Source organism: Vombatus ursinus, unplaced genomic scaffold (assembly GCF_900497805.2).
Source record: "Vombatus ursinus unplaced genomic scaffold, bare-nosed wombat genome assembly UNPS02014959.1, whole genome shotgun sequence".
Taxonomy (NCBI): domain Eukaryota; kingdom Metazoa; phylum Chordata; class Mammalia; order Diprotodontia; family Vombatidae; genus Vombatus; species Vombatus ursinus.
The window spans coordinates 7,382,883-7,401,202 of NW_020954737.1; the positions used below are offsets into that span (position 1 = coordinate 7,382,883).

General features: G+C 39.8%; 1 protein-coding gene across 3 annotated transcripts in view; it reads left to right on the forward strand.

The window, feature by feature from the left end:
- The window catches only part of IQCG (IQ motif containing G), a 75,355-nt gene that overhangs the window by 52,174 nt on the left and 4,861 nt on the right, over positions 1-18,320 (forward strand). For 2 of the 3 annotated variants that reach the window (XM_027845251.1, XM_027845250.1), the window contains 3 exons: positions 5,868-6,029; positions 7,318-7,392; positions 11,858-11,989. In XM_027845251.1, coding sequence (XP_027701052.1) covers positions 5,868-6,029; positions 7,318-7,392; positions 11,858-11,989 — 369 coding nt within the window. The remainder of the gene's footprint in view (positions 1-5,867; positions 6,030-7,317; positions 7,393-11,857; positions 11,990-18,320) is intronic. The other variant, XM_027845252.1, reaches the window with a different exon arrangement.

The window sequence follows — 18,320 nt, forward strand, 5'->3', positions numbered from 1 at the left end:
AGTAGTGGTGACAGTAGACATCTTTGATTTACCTCTGATGTTATTGGAAAGATTTATCCAGTTTATCCTTATTACACATAATGCTGCTTCTTGGATACTCTCTGTCACACATACACATATGATATATAAAGTATAATAATATATACTATTATGTGTATTATATTTGTATATATTCAAAGAGGTTGCCCAAGGTCCTATATATACTATATGTACATGTATGCTATATATACATATATATACTACATGTTATATATACCACATATTACATGATATATGCTATATACTACATACTATATATGCTATTTACTATATCTAGTATATATATGTGTATATATATATATACATATATATATGTGTGTGTATACCCTATTTAGTATGAGGAAAGGGCTAGTTATTTATATATTTCTAGGTTGTTTTTTTTTTTAACAAATGGGTTTAGTGTTTTTTCTGTGTTTATGTTATAGCCATTGTTAATAAACAGATTCTCTCACAATAGCTGATAGTGTAAAAATATTTCAGGAGTGGTATTTAACATTGTGGGAAACAGCATGGTACAGTGGAAAGTATGTTGGGTTTGGCGTCACAGATTTTGGTTTGAATCCTGGCTCCTCCACTCACCACCTGTGGGACCTTGGGCAACCTCTCTGGACCTCAGTTCTTCATCAGTGAGGGAACTGGACTTGATGACCTCTAAGATTCCTTCAAGTTCTCAATTTCTGAATTCATGATCCTGTGCTCTGGCTGTTGCTATAGGAAGAACCATAGGAAGAGAGGTGAAACTGTCTAGGAATATTCTTAAGGACAAATGTTAGATACCAACATAGGAGCTTGATAAGAATCGTTTGTCCTTCGTTCTCAAAGAGGACCATAACATCAGGGAGATGATACTGTGACATGCAAGTGAGTTGGTTTTGAGTGAGGGAGGGCTGTGCATAGTCACCAGCCTCACTTTCTCCTCCAGAGCCATCTGGGTCCAGTGGCCAGACATCGATCAGGACAACTGGAGATGGCCCAGGATGCAGTGTGGGACCTTGGCCTTTTCAAGCTAAGGTCTTTTATGGGTCTCAGTTTGACTGAAGCAGTGCTCATTCAGTGATTAAGGCTAGGTTAAAAAAAATGAGGCAAAGAATGGCCTTTTTAACCTAGTCCAGGAAAAAAAATCAAACTGGGAGGGGAAGACCCTCAGGGTCTTAAAAAAATGATATAAAAATCTAGCTAGTAGAAAACACCACATTACCTGATTAAAGACAACAAAGAAGAATTAGTGCAATGCAATCTGGAAAACAAAAATATATTGGATATTCAATTCAATAAACATTTATTAAATGCCTACTATGTGCCAGGCATTTGTGCTATGCTCTGGGGATACAAATAAGAGAATGACAGTCCCTGCACTCAAGGGGCTTATGACCTAGTGGGAGAAAACAAGCACATAAAAAGAAGCTAGAAGTTAGGGCAGGAAGGGAAGAACACCAGGGATTACCTGGCTTGGAGTAAGCTATCCTATTCTCTGGAATTTAGACCAGGAAGAGCAGCAGATTGATTGATTGATTGATTTAGATTTATCAACAATCACTTCCATAAGCTTTTGAGTTTTAAATTTTTCTCCCCTTCCCTCCCCAAGATGGCACACGACCTGATATAGGCGATGCATATACATTCCTACTAAACATATTTTCACATTAGTGATGTTGTAAATAAGAATTAGAACCAATAGGAGGAACCACCAGAAAGAGGAAACAAAACACAACAGAAGAAAAAAAAAGAGCAAATAGTATGCTTCGATCTGCATTCAAACTCCATGGTTCTTTCTTTGGATGTGGATAGCATTTTCCATCATGAGACCTTTGGAGATGTCTTAGATCCTTGCATTGCTGAGAAGGGTTAAGTCTATCAAAGTTGCTCAATGTGGCTGTTGCTATGTACAGTGTTCTCCTGGTTCTGCTCACTTCACTCAGCATCAGTCCTTACAAGTCTTTCCAGGTTTTTCTGACATCTGTCTGCTCATTATTTCTTTTTTTTTTTTAATTTTTAAAAAAAATTTTTTCATTTTTAGGCAATTGGGGTTAAGTGACCTGCCCAGGGTCACACAGCTAGTATGTCAAGTGTTTGGTCTGAGGCTGGATTTGAACTCAGGTCCTCCTGACTTCAGGGCTGGTGCTCTATCCACTGTGCCACCTAGCTGCCCCTGCTCATCATTTCTTACAGCACAATAGTATTCCATTATATTCATATACTACAACTTGCTAGATTTTGTACCTCCTTTTCCATTTGACCCATTTTATTTTTTAAGGAGTTCTTCTCCTCAGTGAGTTTTTGTGTCTTCTTTTTCATTTGGCCAATTCTGCTTTTTAAGGAGTTGTTTTCTTCAGTGTACTTTTTTTTTCATTTGATCAATTGTATTTTTTAAAGACTTGTTTTCTACAGTTAATTTTTGTCCTTCTTTTTCCAGGCTGTTGACTCTCTCTTGCATACCTCTCATTTCTTTTCCCATTTTTTCTTCTGCCTCTCTTATTTGACTTTTAAAATCCTTCTTGAGCTCTTCTAAGAAGACTTTTTGGGCTTCAGACCAATTTTTATTTTCTTTTAAGGTTCCCGATGTGGGTTTGTTGACAATGTTGTCCTCTTCAGAATTTCTGCCTTGATCTTCACTGTTCTTATAATATGAATCTATGGTACGTTTCTTTTTGCTCATAGTATTTGCTTATTTCCTGGCCTTTAAAGAGATTGAGCTCTCCTGTTGGGGAGCAGAGGGCACTGACCCAAGCTTCTTGTGTTGGGAGCCCAGGGCCTGGTCACTGGCTTTGTGTGCTGGCATTTGGAGGCTGTAAGGTTCTGGCAGCTTACCTGATTCTGGAATCAGCAACACTGGAACTCTACGGGTAGGATTGGATAGTCTGGCCCCTGGAGGTTGCCTGCTCACCTGGGCCTTTCCTTCCTTTTGCTTTCTTCAGCTCCTTTCAGATGGATGTTGCAGAATATTTCTCCACCTGGGGCCCCTTGGAGCACTTCCCAGAGTTTTGCTGAGGCACTGGGAGACTTGGTTGCCTTAGAATGCCGAGGCACATAGTGGTTTTTTGAGCTGGTTTCCACTGGTCCCCTGCTCTTACTGAGGCACTGTGGGGTCCTGGTGTTGGTGCTTGCCTGCTTCACCACCTGGGGTTGAGGATCTCCCCCTGGTATACTGAGGTGGGGCTTTCCTCTAGCTTGCTTGGACACCTCCCATTCTGCGCTGCTCCCCTTCTCTCAGGGCAGAAGGGGCCTTTCCCATTAATCCCTCAAGCTACCTGGGCTACTGGACTGCTGCACCAATTCTTTCTTCTGGTTCAGCTGTTCTAGAGTTTTTCCTGGGGCAATATTTTCTGGGCTTTCAGAGGTTAATAAGGGATGGTAAGAGTGACTTACTTCTTACTCTGCCGTCTTGGCTATTGGAAGCTGAACTGAGAGCTGCAGATTTAAAGTGGAATGAATTGTAGTCTGGTTTCTGCCCTCCACTGAGGAAAGCTTTGGGAGGAGTTTAGCACATTCCAGCCCTCCACTCTGAGTGGGAAGGAGGCTGAGGGGGATAGGAATGCATAATCAAGGCTAAGTTAACCCCTGGTGATGAGATTAGACGAGATCAGCAACAATATAAAATGAAAGTGGAAGGACAAAGGTGGTGCCAGAAGTCAAAGTAGTTCAAATAACAAATTCATCAATTAAAAAAAACATTGTTATAGAGACCTGACAAACAAATTAGAGTAGAGAGAGAACTCCCAAAGAAAGACGATGAAGAGGATTTCTGGTTGTCTATATCACTGGTCATTCAACCATTATCATTAAAAAAAAATTGGGGGCATGCACCCTCTCTCAGGGCAGCTAGTTGGATAGAGTGCCAGGCCTGGAGTCAGAAAGATTCATCTTCCTGAGTTGAAATCTGGCCTCATACACTTATTTACAGGCTATGTGTGACCCTGGGCAAGTCATTTAACCCTATTTGCCTCAGTTCTTCATCTGTAAAATAAGCATGAGAAGGAAATGGAAAACTACTCCTGTGTCTTTGCCAAGAAAACCCCAAATGGGGCCACAAAGAGTCAGATACAACTGAAAACAACTGAACAACAAGAAGATAACATCTCTATATATGTATTTATTTATAAATTGTATTCGTGCACATAATTCTGAGTTTAGTTTACTTCATTACTTGGTTTTAATGGTCTAAGCTTACAAAGATAACTCCAAGTGGAAAAATTATATTGTTGGCTGTACTTTTCATCTTTCCCCAATGTCAAAAAAAATTCTTGAATGTTTATATTTTTAACAAATTGGCTTAAAACTCATGGAAATTCTTCATTCAAAATATTTCTAAAGAAGTTAGGAGATTATGTTTCCAAGCTTTTAAAATATACAGATGAGAGTTTTTACAGGTGACACACATAGTTTTTGGCAATAAAATCATGTACTATTTCATAAGATCATAAAGGTAGGGCTGGAAAAGACCTCAACCCTTCACTTTACAGCTGTTAAATATTTCTAAACAGTTATTTTCAAAATTCTCCATAGCACAAAGTTGTTTTTTTCCCCCAAAAAGCGGTTTCTCACTTATTATTAAAACACTAGTTGTATCTGATACCCAAGATATCTCAAGAACTCAGCCAAATAATACCAAAAGCCATTCTCCAAAAGATAAATGGTCAAAAGATATTAACAAACTTTCCAATAAATAAGTTATTAACTTATTATTCTCAATAAGTAAGCTATTAACAATCATATTAAAATTGCTTAAAATCAGTAATGATAGGAGAAATGTGAAGCAAATCAACTCTGAGGTTTTACCCCATACCTAGAAAACTGACTAAAGATGATAAAGATATATTTTTTTAAATAGTGTAAGGGGTATTCCTTAAAAAAACAGGACATAATCTTAGAAAAGGGGCCAATAGTGATATATTAAAGTAATTGTAAAAATATGGCTACTTCAGGTTATTCCTTTAGGACAGGGGTGGGGAATCTGTGGCCTCGAAGTCCTCTAGTGCTGCCCTTCGATTAAATCCAAACTTCAATGAACAAAGCCCCTTAATAAAAGGATATGTTCTGTAAAACTTGGACTTAAAAGGCCATACCCAAGGACTTACAAGGCCACAGGGGCCTTGGTCACAAGTTCCCCACCCCTGCTTTAGGATGTGCGAACAGGTCTTGTGAGTGAATTAGAAAGGAAATGCTGGCACAAAGCAAATAGTCATAACCCACCCTCTCCTTCCCTCCTGATGACTTTTCAAAGTCAGTTGAGTCAGTCCAGGAGGAAATTGGGTTCAAAGAGAAATCCAGCTCCTGATGAGATATACAGATGCAATGGATGCAGAAAGCTAAGGAAGGGGAAACCATAGGCAGCCACATGGACCTGGGAGAACCGAAGTGTAGGCAGAGGCAGTCACCACGAAGAAAGGGATCAGAACCTAGGAACAAAGCTGTTTGGACTTATCAGGCATGAGGATTGGCAGGACAAATGTAGCATTGCTGGAAGCTAGGTCTCCTCTCCCTGCCTTCTTCCCCCAAGAATGGATCTTAAACTAGTAATCCTGTACCTTCATTCCCTTTTGGCTTCCCTCATGGAAGCTTTAAATCTTTCCCTCTGAGCACAGTGCAAGTGTGTTTACCTTTCTTTATTTTAAACATTTACTTTATACAGTGCTTGCTAGTCTGAGTGCACTTACAGGAAATCCAGCTGAAAGGAGACAGTAGAGTGGGGACCTTATTCAAAGAAGAGAAAGAGATAGACTTAACTGGGTGGGTTCAAAGCTAAAAAAGATAGAGAAAATTACTTTGATATAGCTTCTATTGATCTGTCAAAGAAAGGATTTCTCGACTCAAAATCCTCTCTCCTGTAGGCACGGAATGAATATATCGCAAATCTCAAGGACCAGCTGCAAGAGTTGAAGGCAAAGACTAATATGGAGAGCCGATATGTGAAGAAAAACACCGACCTGCAGATTGCTCAGACCCAAAAAAAATGCAACAAAAATGAAGAGGTCTTACTGGAAGAGATTGACGTAAGTTGTGTGTCTGCATGAGCCAATGCAAGTTAAATAGCCACTGCCTCACTGACCCAGCCTACAAGCAACTGGAAGGTTAATGTACTGTTGGACACTGCTCCATCCTCCAGCATGTCACGTACCAGAGGACAGAAGCAAGCTTTGGGTTGTAAACTTGAGAGCAGAGATGCTGGTGGACTAGAGCCAGAATATACTGCTCTTCTCTAATGATGCTGGAAGTTGGTTTATTTATGTTTAATCACTTTATTCTTATTTTATAAAACCATGCCTTTGACTCCTTATAAAGGAATAAGGACAGAGCAGGGTACTGTGTGACCACATGTTTGTTTTGATTCTTAGAACACCCAGACAAGGAGCAGCTAGGTGGTGCAGCGGTTAGAGCACTGTCCCTGGAGTCAGGAGGACCTGAGTTCAAATTTGGCCTTAGACACTTACCAGCTGTGTGACCCTGGGCAAGTCACTGAACCTCTTTTACCCTAAAAGAAAAAAAAAACCACCCACAAAGGAGTTCTTATAACTTCTGTGAACACTGCCAAGTTCATAGGGCTCTGCTTCCTTCTGCATTTGCATGGACAGGAACTCAAGATGTAAGCCTGGTAGTGGTTGTTTGCCCTTCATTTTGAAGAGGACCAATGACATCATGAGTGATGTCTTGATTTGCTCTTGGATTGGATTTAAGTGAGGCAGCGTTGCACACAGTCGTCAGCTTCACTCTCTCTTCCCAGAGTCATCAAAGTCCAGTCATAAGCCATGGACAGAAATAGCCAAATGGAAGGACCACAGAGTTGAAGGGAGAATAATTATTAGCTGGGATTAGATTAATTTCATTTGGAAATCTGTAGCATAAGACTATGAACCCTCCAAAGAGAGCGACATCTAGTTGTAGGCATCCTAACTTAGATTCTCCTGATTACCTGGTGTTTGACTTCCCAAAATGATGGGTGTATCCCTTTTCTCTGCACTTTAACATTGACTTCTGTAGCTTGCAGACTGTTATCCAAGCTTTAATCCCATCTCTGCTTGATCCAGGCTGGCATGGTATCCTCACAAATAGCTTTCCTACTTTTTCCATTTTTTTCTTTCCATGTCAACAAAGCTACTATCCTTTTTTTTTTTTTCATTAAGAGCCATTCCAGCCCCTATTGATGAGTCCTTTGGGATTCCGTGACTCAAAGATGAGAAGCTTATGTATATCACCACTTCATACCTATCCCCCTTTTCCCAACTAAAGCTTGTAATTTGCCAGTGAAAATCCCAGACATCTCCTTGTCTATTCTACTCACAGAAACTGAGACTTAAAATTGATGAAGAGGTTCGGGTCCACCTAGAAATTGAAAGCTTCCTCAAGAAAGAACAACAGGTGGGTAGCTCAAATGATTTAAATTATCCCTTAAGAACACTAATTACAAACCAGGCAAGGCCTTTTAATGTTTTCTGAAACTAGAAGTTCACGTGATCAAACCAGCAGGAGTACTTCAAGAGGCTTCATTTGGATAATTATAGAGCAAATAACTGTGTTTATTGACATATAGCTCAATCCCATCTACCTGTGGGAAAGACCCTTTCCAGTACAACGTCTAGAAATTGAAGAGTAACTGAGGAAATTAAGAAGATTTTTGGAGGATGTTCCTCAGAAGAGAATCACAGAATCTCAGAGTTATCAGAGACTTCAGTCTAATCAGTACCTATACAGGAATAACCTCTAAAAATGGCTTGAGGGCCTCTGGTGAGGGAGAGCCTAGTACCTCCCAAGGCAGCTCATTCCACATTGGGGTGCTTCTGATTGTTAGGAAGTCTTCCCTTAAGCAAGTCACTGAATGTCTTTGGGCCTTAATTTCCTTAATCAAAATTAAGGAGTTAGACTAGATTATTTTGAAGAAAGTCCCTTCCATCTCTAAATATATGATCCTGTTATAGCAATCTTCAATCTGCCTCTCTGTGATCCCACTGATTGCTTTTGGTTCTGGCTTCTGGAACCAAAAAGAAGTGTTACCCCTCTTCCAATAAGTGATAACCCTACCCATATATGAATATAGCCATCACTCCTACACTTTTCCCCTAATAAGTCTTCTCTTTTCAAAAGTATACCCAGTTTTATCAACTGATTCTCATATAGCTTAATCTTAAAGTCCCTCTCCTCTGGATTTTCTCCAGCTGGGGCAATGGATAGATCCTGGGTCTGGAGTCAAGAAGACTCATCTTCCAGAGTTCAAATCTGGCCTAAGACACTTCCTAGCTGTGTGACAAGTCACTTAACTCTGTTTGCCTCAGTTTCTTCATCTGCAAAATGAGCTGGAGAGGGAAATGGCAAACCACTTCAGTATCTCTGCCAAGAAAACCCCAAATGGGGTCACAAAGAGTCAGATACAACTCAACAACAACAACAAAAGTCCTTCAAGATCACTTAATCCAACTTCCTCATTTTACAGATGAGAAAACTGAAGTATAGATAAATGAAACAACCCAACAAGATCACACAGGTAGGAATAGGGCCAAGATTTAGGTCCATATTCTATTATCCCAAACCTTTTAAACCCCCAGAATATTTTTCCCCAAATGAATTCCTATCTAGCCATGCCTCCCCCATTTTATACTTATAAAGTTAGCTTTCTGAACCCATTGGCAAGCCAGTTAGTTTTGGCTAAACATTCCATACCCTGTCAAGATCTTTTTTATATCTAATGCGTTACTGATTGCTCCTAGCTTTGTGTCATCTGAAAATTTGATAAATATATCAACTAAGTTTTTATTCAACTCACTGAAGAAAATGGCCAATAATAGAGAGCCAAGCCCAAGCAAAGAGCCCTGGAGCACACTGTCCATTAGTGAAAGGCCTCCTTTCAAGCCAACATTGAACCATTAATGACTACTCTTTGGTTCTGTCCATGCAAACAGTTTTGAATACATCTAACTGTACTTTATTTTTCTCATGTTTCAAAATTTCAAAATTATATTTATTTCTAGAACCTATTCTCTTGTGAATTCCATAGTGAAATAGTCTCTTTATATTTGTTTCAGTTAACAAACACTTGTTTTCACTCTCTCCCACATCCTACGCTCCATTGGAAAAGAAAAAACAAAAACAAAATCCCTCATAACAAATATGCATAGTCAAGCAAAGCAAATCCCCAAATAACTGGACTCTTGTCTATCTACTTCTCTTTATCTTTTCTGCAAGAATAGCACAAGAGACTTTGTCAAATCTTTTCCAGCAATCTAGGGGTAATCTATATCCATAGTATTTTCCTGGTCTACCAATTTAGTAACCTTGTCAAAGAAAGGAAATCAAGTCAACCTGTCATGACCTGTTTTTGATTAAGCCACGTTGGCTCTCTGTAAACACCATTTCCTTTTCCTTTAATAATACAGTCTAATATTTTGCCAAGAATTAAGTCAAGTTCACTGGTCTGTCACTTGGAGCCTCTAGTCTCTTACTTTGTTTTGTAAAACTGGGACATTTCTCTTCCTCCACCACCTCTGTGGTGCCTTTCCTATACTCCATGATCCTTCAGAGGTTAGTGACAGAGCAGTAATCCATCTGCCAGTTTTTTTCCGTAACCTTTGATATAGTCTTGCTGGGCCCATTAACTGCAATGAATCAAAGAAGGCTAAGGGCTCCGTTATTATCTTCTTACTTAAATCTTAGGCTTCAACTCAGAATTAGTCATAGTTCTTTCTTTTTCAGCCCAAAGCTTGTTATCCTTAGCAGAGAAAGCAGAAATGAAACAAGAGTTGATCAGCAGTCCCTTCTCTGTTATTTGTTATCCCATCTGCCCTAAGGAGTGGTCTTATCTCTTCCTTGATCTTTTCTTTTCTTTTCTCTTTTTCACTAGTTTTTTTTTAAAGCCCAAACCCTTTTTTGCTCTTCATAGCCTTCCTTACCAGCTCATTCCAAGCTTTAGATCTACCCATACTATTCTTACAGACTCATATCACAATTTTGTAGTCATCTTGAAGGAATTAGTTTTTGGAATCTTGTACCCAGAGAACTGTAGAATTCAAGATCCATTTCATCAGCTATTTTCTCCAGAAATTCAGCCCAGGTCCTCCTTTCATTGCTTTATGAAAATAAGGCTCCCTTTTTTTTCTTTTTCTTTTCTTTTCTTTTCTTTTCTTTTCTTTTCTTTTCTTTTCTTTCTTTCTTTCTTTCTTTCTTTCTTTCTTTCTTTCTTTCTTTCTTTCTTTCTTTCTTTCTTTCTTTCCTTCCTTCCTTCCTTCCTTCCTTCCTTCCTTCTTTCTTTCTTTCTTTCTTTCTTTCTTTCTTTCAACGCAATAGTGGTTAAATGGCTTGCCCATGGTCACATAGCTAGCAAGTGTCTGAGGTTGGATTTGCACCTGAGTTCAAATCCTCCTGACTCCAGGGCTGGTGTGCTATCCACAGTGGAGCCACCGAGTTGCCCCTTTCCCTTTTGCTCAGTGACTCTCTCCAAACCCTCTGGTCACATAATGTCTCTTTGCCATTATAATTTCTCTAACTCCTTTTCTTCCTTCTTTCAAATCTCACTTTCAAATTGAGCAAACTGAACAGTGTCTATCTCCCTATGCTGTTTGTCCTTCATTCTGGAAGAGGATCAATGACATCAGGAAAGTGATGTCATGACTTGTAAGTGAATTGTATTTAGGTGAGAGAGAGCTGTGCAAAGTCACCAGCCTCACTCTCTGCTCTGGAGCCATCTGGGTCCAGTGGCCAGATATGGATCATGACGACTAGAGATGGCCCCCATCTCCCTTTGACCCAGTAGCCAACATATCTAGCACAATTTGGGGGAATCAATTCCTTTGGCTCAAAAGGACATGATACAGTACTGGTTATCCCAGTCCTAACATCCCCCTTTGCCAAAAAACAAACAAACAAACAAACAAAAAAGAAAAACAGGCTTGTTCTGACATTTCATCTTAGGTATTTGGCTTGCTACATATTGAACCCAAGGAAACACGACTGAACCATATGGTTGATGCTCCTCAGCAATGACCTAAAACTTTGGTGTTAGAGTAGGGAGCAAGAGGGGTATTTCCAGCACTGATCATATTTCTTTTTCTTAGTGTATTTTATTTCATTAAATATTTCATAATTACATTTAAAAAAATTTAAGTCATTTTAAAAATTTTGAGTTCCAAATTATTTCCCTCCTCCTCCTCTCCCCTCCTCCCTCAGAAGGCAAGCAGTTTTATATCACTTACACATGAGAAACCACATAAAACATATTACCATATTAGGTAAACTACAAAAGAAAACATGGACCAAAAAACCCCCAAGAAAAAGTGAGAAAGTAAAAAACAAGTATGCTTCAATCTGCATTCACAGTTCATCAGTTCTCTCTCTCTCTCTCTCTCTCTCTCTCTCTGTGGATAGCATTTTTCATTAAGAGTTCCTTTGCGGGCAGCTAGGTAGCGCAGTGGATAGAGCACCAGCCCTGGATTCAGGAGGACCTGAGTTCAATTGCGGCCTCAGACACATAATACTTACTAGCTATGTGACCCTGGGCAAGTCACTTAACCCCCATTGGTTCCCCCCCCCCCAAAAAAAAAGAGTTCTTTGAATTTGTCTTGGATTATTGTCTTGATCAGAGTAGCTAAGTTTTTCACAGTTTGATCAAATTTCTTCATATAATTTTGGACCAAAGATTTTTTTTTCCTGAAGTCATTTTGAACACCTTGGAAATCCTAGCCTGATATTGACTGAAATTCAAGAGATTTGAACCAGAGGAGCCTCAGGAATGTTTTGTACTTGGTTGTTTTCATGCCATATTTTCAATTTTCTGTTACTTTCCTTCCTCAGAATCTTCATTTTCTTCTCTGGTTCTTATTTTTTTTTTTCCAAACAGAAACTGGAAGAGAAATTAGAGTACTGGATGGAGAAGTATGATAAAGACACAGAAATGAAACAGAATGAACTGAATAGTCTTAAGTCTGCAAAGGCCAGTGACTTGGCGACCTTGCAGGATCTTGCAAAACAGGTGAGGAAGAAACAGGAGCTGTCCAGAAAGCCTTCCAGGCCACCACACCAACTCATAGCAGGCAGCCCAGAAAGAGAGGCTGTTTCAGGCACAACTGTCTTCTGTATTGGGATTGAAGGCAGCCATTTCCTGGGAGGATTTACATATGCAGAGATTCATCCGTGTTCCTTGTGCTCAATGGGTGGAACATCCTTTTACTTTTCTACGCAGAGCAGAGAAGGGACAACAAATAAGCTTTTTTGGTCTGTATTTATACCTTTATCTTTTTTGCAGACTCATGCAAGACCTTGGAGCCCTTCGCTTGAATAGAACATCTAGGGAGTGAGGAAACCACTTAGTTCTGGAGTGTTTTCTTGTGGTGGAGAGCTGGGGGAAGGAGTGGATAAGGAAGCTTAGGGGCTTTCTGCCACCTCACAGGTTATGGATCAGTTCCACTTGCTTTAAATGGGATGAATGGGCCCAAAAAGAAAAGTCTTGCTTAATAACATACAGTCCTTCTGCATTTGGTATGAAACCAAGATAAGGACATGCCCAAGTTAAGGACAGAGGCTCAACCATTTGAAATATTTGTTTGATTCAGGTACTATTCTGATGTTCTGGTTTTGTTTCAGTTCATTAGTTTTTTGTTTTTTTTAAAGGTTTAGGCTTGGACGCCAGTCTGAACTGATTCCCCAGACAGTTTTCATTTTAGAAAATTTCAACAAACATGAATGGCCAGACACTGATATCCACTTATCAGATTTAACAATTGAAATGCGATAGATTTAAAATAACCCTTAATGGAAAATTAAAAGAAAAAAAAAAACAGGTAACAAGCCATCAAGGGTTGGTGCCAAGAGCCCTGGAGTGGGATGAAGAAGACCCACATTCTGTCTCTCTTTCTGTCTCTCATTGTTTGTATGACCTTAACTGTAGGAGTTTTTAAAAAATTATTAAGTATTTCCTATGTGTCAAGCACTGTGCTGAGTGTTGAGAATACAAATGGAAAAACGAGGCAGTCTCTGCTTCCAAGGGGATCATAGTCAAATTGGGGGAGACAACAGACAAAGGAAAGTTCATCTGCCAGAGGGCAGGTGATGAGTCTTGGAAGTCCTTCACCTAATGGTGAAGTGGGGGGTGAGTGGCAAGGCCCAGGGGTCCTTCCTCTGGACATTTAACTTCTCTGAGCCTTACTTCTCTTATCTGTGTATGAAAATACAAATACTTGCCACACCTGCCTTGAAGAGGAGTAGTAAAGATTAAATAAAATAATGGATGTGAAAGTACCTTGTAAATTGTGAAACACAATGCAACTAAATGGTTCTATTTATAAAACTTTATTGAATAACTACAACAAACAATAATACATACCTAAATTTCATATTATGGTCAATTAAATAAAAATAATTCCAAATAAATATAAGTGTATTTTCATAATTTCTTAAGCAGAACCCCCTTTCCCCCCACCCCCTCCACTGAATTTCTGTGGAATCATGCCTCTCTTGAGCAGCTAGGTAGCACAGTAGATAGAAAACTGGGCTAGAATCAGAAAGACCCAAGTTCAAATCCAACCTCAGACACTTACTAGCTGTGTGACCCTGGGCAAGTCACTTTAACTCAGTTTCTTCATCTGTAAAATGGGGATAATAATAGCATCTACCTTCCAAGGTTGTTGTGAGGATTAATTGCGATAATAATTGTAAAGCACTTAGCACAGTGCTTGGAACATAATAAGGACTATATTAAAGTTGTTATTATTTCACTAAACCTGGAAGGAGTTTTAGAATAGTAGCTAGAATTTACATGGCATTTTAAAGTTTGCATAGCACTTTACAAATATTATCTTATTTTATCCCCATAACAACCCTGGGAGATAGATGCTATTATTATCCCTATTTTACAGCTGAGGAAACAAAGGCAGACAGAGATTAAGTGACTTGTCCAGGGTCACACAGCTAGTAAGTATCTAAGGCTGGTTTTCAACCCAGGTCTTCCCCACTCTAGGTCCAGTGCTCTATCCATTGCCTACCTTGCTGCCATGTAGTCAAACTCTCTCATTTTACAGATGAGGAAACTGAGGTCTAGAAACATGAAGTAAATTGACAAAAATCACACAGCTAGGAAATAACAGAGCTAGAACACAAACTCAGGTCATTAGTGTACAAATGGGCAGCTGGGTGGTGCAGTGGATAGAGTGCCAGGCTTAGAGATGGGAAGACTCATCTTCATGAGTTCAAATCTGGCCTCAGATACTCACTAGCTGTATGAACCTGGGCAAGTCACTTAACCCAGTTTGCCTCTATAAAATGAATTGGAGAAGGAAATGGCAAACCACTCCAGTATCTTTACCAAGAAAACCCCAAATGGGGTCACGAAGAGTTAGACACAACTGAACAAAATATACAAATAAAAAAATTTCATGGATTGCCATATGAAAGTAGTTGGATTATTAGTATCCATCCCTTGAGAAAATACATGAACAAAAAGCTACCATGATTTAATGCTTTAAGTGAATTTATATTTTATCAATCAGAACAGTCAGCATAGTGTAGTCAGTGGCCTTGGATACAGAAAGACATGGGTTCAAGTATTGTCTCTACCATATATAGACTGGGCAACTCTGGGTAAGTCATTTAATCTCTCAATGATGCTGATAGGGGGCAGCCAGGTGGCACAGTGGATAGAGCACCGGCCCTGGATTCAGGAGGACATGAGTTCAAATCCAGCCTCAGACATATAACACTTACTAGCTGTGTGACCCAGGACAAGTCACTTAACCCCATTGCCTAGCCAAAAAAAAAAAAAATAATAAAAATTAATGATGCTGATAACTATCTAAGCCTGAGGTGCAGAGGAGCCAATCTGTACTGGAAAAAGAAAAGTTTCACCAGGACAGATGAAATCAGAGGTCTGGTCAGAGAAAACCCAATCAAACAGAATCTACATATATTTGAAAAGGAATTAAATATTTAAGCGTGGAAGACATTATTTATGCAGACTAGAGAAGCCAAATTTTGTTCTAATCGACCATCAGAATGACAAAGGTTGACGTACATATGAATGTTCCTGCCTGATCCATGGCCCCGTGGCTGGCCTACAGGCCAAGAGACCCACCTTGTGGTCTGCTGCCACATGTTGGTTTCTTTGGTGTGTGGTAGAGTAGAATTGCCCTTTCCTAAACATTTTTGAACTGTATGTTTAGCTCTGTCACTCCCTGTGAACAGTGATAAAAGTAACATGAAAATAAATAAAACACGGGCAAGGATGTAGTAGTTTCTTGCCTTGGGTGGGAATTTGTATTAAAGGCCTCTAAAGTCTCTTCTGACTCCTGTGACCTAGAAAATCTCAAAATGTCCTCTCCAGTGACGTTGCTTCTAGTTATTGGGAAAAAAAAGAGATTACTATCACCAGAGTTAAAAAGAAAATAACTTTTATTGTTCTGTTCTGACTTCAGGAAATTACAAAGAAACTTCTTTAATTCTTCTTATAAATTTATGCATGTGACATGTATGTATGTGACACATAATATAAAGTTGAAGTCAAGTTAAGTTAAGCATTTATTAAATGCCTATTATGTGTCAGGCACTGTGCTAAATGCTGGGGATACAAAGAAAGGCAAAAGATAGTCCCTGCCCTCAAGAAGCTTCCAATCTAATTGGGGGAGACAATGTGCAAACATATACAAAGCAAGCTGTACATGGAATAAACTGGAAATAATGAAGCTAAGGAAGGCACTAAGATTAAAGAGGACTGAGAAATGCTTCTGGCCAGAAGGTGGGATTTTAGCTGGGACTTGAAGGAAGCCAGGAGGCAGACATGAGGAGGGAGAGTGTTCTAGGCATGAGGGTGAGTCAGTAAAAATGCCTAGGGTTGGGAAATGGAACAGCCAGGAGGCCAGTGTCACTGGACCATACAGTACCTGGAGGGGAGTAAGATGTAAGAAGACTGGGGAGGTTGGAGGGGGCCAGCTCGTGAAAGGCTTTAAAAAGGCTTTTATAATTGATCCTGGAGGAGCTAGGCACCCACTGGAGTTTATCACATGGAGGTGGGGGGGAGGGGGTTGGAGACCAACATGAGAAGTGATTTTTTAAAAAAACAAATGTACTAAAATTTCTGCCCCCCAGATGAATGTTGTCTCCCTGGAAGTCATCACCTTGGGAATTGTATTCTTTAAAAAATGTTATCATTGCTCCAAACATCTGGCAACCTCTTACTTTGGAAATGCCTTCACATCATGCTACATATAGGATCACATACTGAGCGCTGGCAGAGGCTCTTGCAGGGCTCCTAGTCCGACTCATTGCTTTTATAAAGTTTTGCAAGTGAAGTGTTCTGTGATTTAACACCCCACAAGGTAGTGAAGGGCAGAATCAGGATTTGAACTCAGGCCTTATAGTGCCAAAACATCATTTAAAGGTAGAGTTGATTTTTGGAAGGATTCAAAATTCAGAGCTGTATTTAATGAAAAAGGTAGATAATCAAACTGTGTAGTGATATTTTTCTTTTTTACAGATGAAGTATAAGTCGAATATAATGAGACTTTTTCTCATGTGACTCATAATTTGGCTCTTTAGACATTTGCCAAAAGGAGTTCAGAAATGTTTAAGAGTAATGTCAGCATAGTTGTGCTAAGTGTATGGCCTGCCCAGGTGGCTGCTATGAAGGACAATACTCAGTTGCATAAATTCTGGTATCTTTGTTTAATCATTTTTATTGCTTTATAAATAGCTGTGTTTATTGCTATTTTTTTTTTTTTTGGTGAGACAATTGTGCAGTGTCACACAGCGAGTGAGTGTTATATGTTTGAGGCTGGATTTGAACTCAGTTCCTCCTGACTCCAGGGCTGGTGCTCTATCCACTGTGCCACCTAGCTGCCCCAGTTTGTTGCTATTTCAATCATTTACAAGTGATCTCAAATTTTTAAGTCAATCACCATTCATTTATTAAGTGCTATATGCCAAGCATCAGTTAAAAAAAACAAACAAACTTTTTTTGGTGCACTTCTGGTAAGAGGCTAATCACTTAGGTTGAATTCAATAAGCATTTTGTAAGCAAAGAATTGTGCTTAGTACTAGAGACATAAAGACAGATATGACCCTGAACCTGTTCTCTAGAAATTTATGGTCTAGGGAGGGAGGCAGGGAGAATAAACACGTATGCCAATAGACTATGCTATGGAAGGTAAGACAAGTGTAAGGGACAGGCCAGCCAAAATCATATGAGAAACTTGAAGAGGGATGGATCACATTCAGTTGGAGGATCAGGAAGAGCTTCCTAGAGGAGGTGACCTTTGAGCTGGACCTAGAAGCTGGGGCCTTCAACAGTGGCTTGTGGGGGCAAGGAGGAGGAAGGCTCTTCTAGGAATGATATGAGCATAGAGACGAGAGAGTCCTTGGAGAAGGGGACAGCTGCCTTTGGCTAGAACAGAGAGTAGTAAAGTATGAAATGGGCTAGAATGGTAAGTAGAATTCAGGCTGTAGAGGGCCTCGAAGGAGGGTCAGTAATTAGTACTTTATTTTGGTAGGCAATGAGAAGCCGCTAGAGGTTTTTTAAATAGATTAGTGTATTCATTTGGAAGATTGTTCAGAAAGCATTGTGAATAGTTTGGAGAGGGAATAGCCTCGTGCTAAGGAGGTCAGGACACGATTGCTATATTGTAATAGGGATACATAGTGGTGAAGAGAATTAAAAGGGCCTGAACTAGGCGGGTTACCTTGGCAATGGAAATGAAAGGACATACATGAGAGATGTTGCTGAAATTGATTCAGAAGGGCTGAGGGACAGAGAAGACTCAGATGACTTTGAAGTTGCCATCCTGGGTGATGAGGAAATTATGACTTACTTTAAACAAACAAAAATAGAAGAGAAGGACAGACTTCAAGGAGGAAGAAGATGCATTCGGTTTTGGACACATTGCCTATGAGGAACTGGTGGGGTATCCAGGAGGAAGTAGAGACCTAGGTTTGGGAGGATACTGAAAATGGTCATATGAACTGGTAATGGCTGAGGCTGGAAGGGAAGGTCACTAAGGGAGAGAGTATAGAAGAGACAAGGGCAGAACTCAGGCAACAGCAGCGAGAAGAAAATGAGGAGCAAGCAAAGGGAAGAGAGAACAGTCAGTCATCAGCACACAGTGTTTCAGGGACCCAGAGAGGAGGGGGGGTGAGGATCAACCATAGCAAATGCTTCAGAAAGGTCAAAAGGGAGGAAGACAGGAAAAAAAAATCCGAACAACCATTGGATTCAGTGAATATGATGCAATCCCTACCGTGGAGAGAGTAGTAGTAGTAGTAGTAGTAGTAGTAGTAGTAGTAGTAGTAGTAGTAGTAGTAGTAGTAGTAGTAGTAGTAGT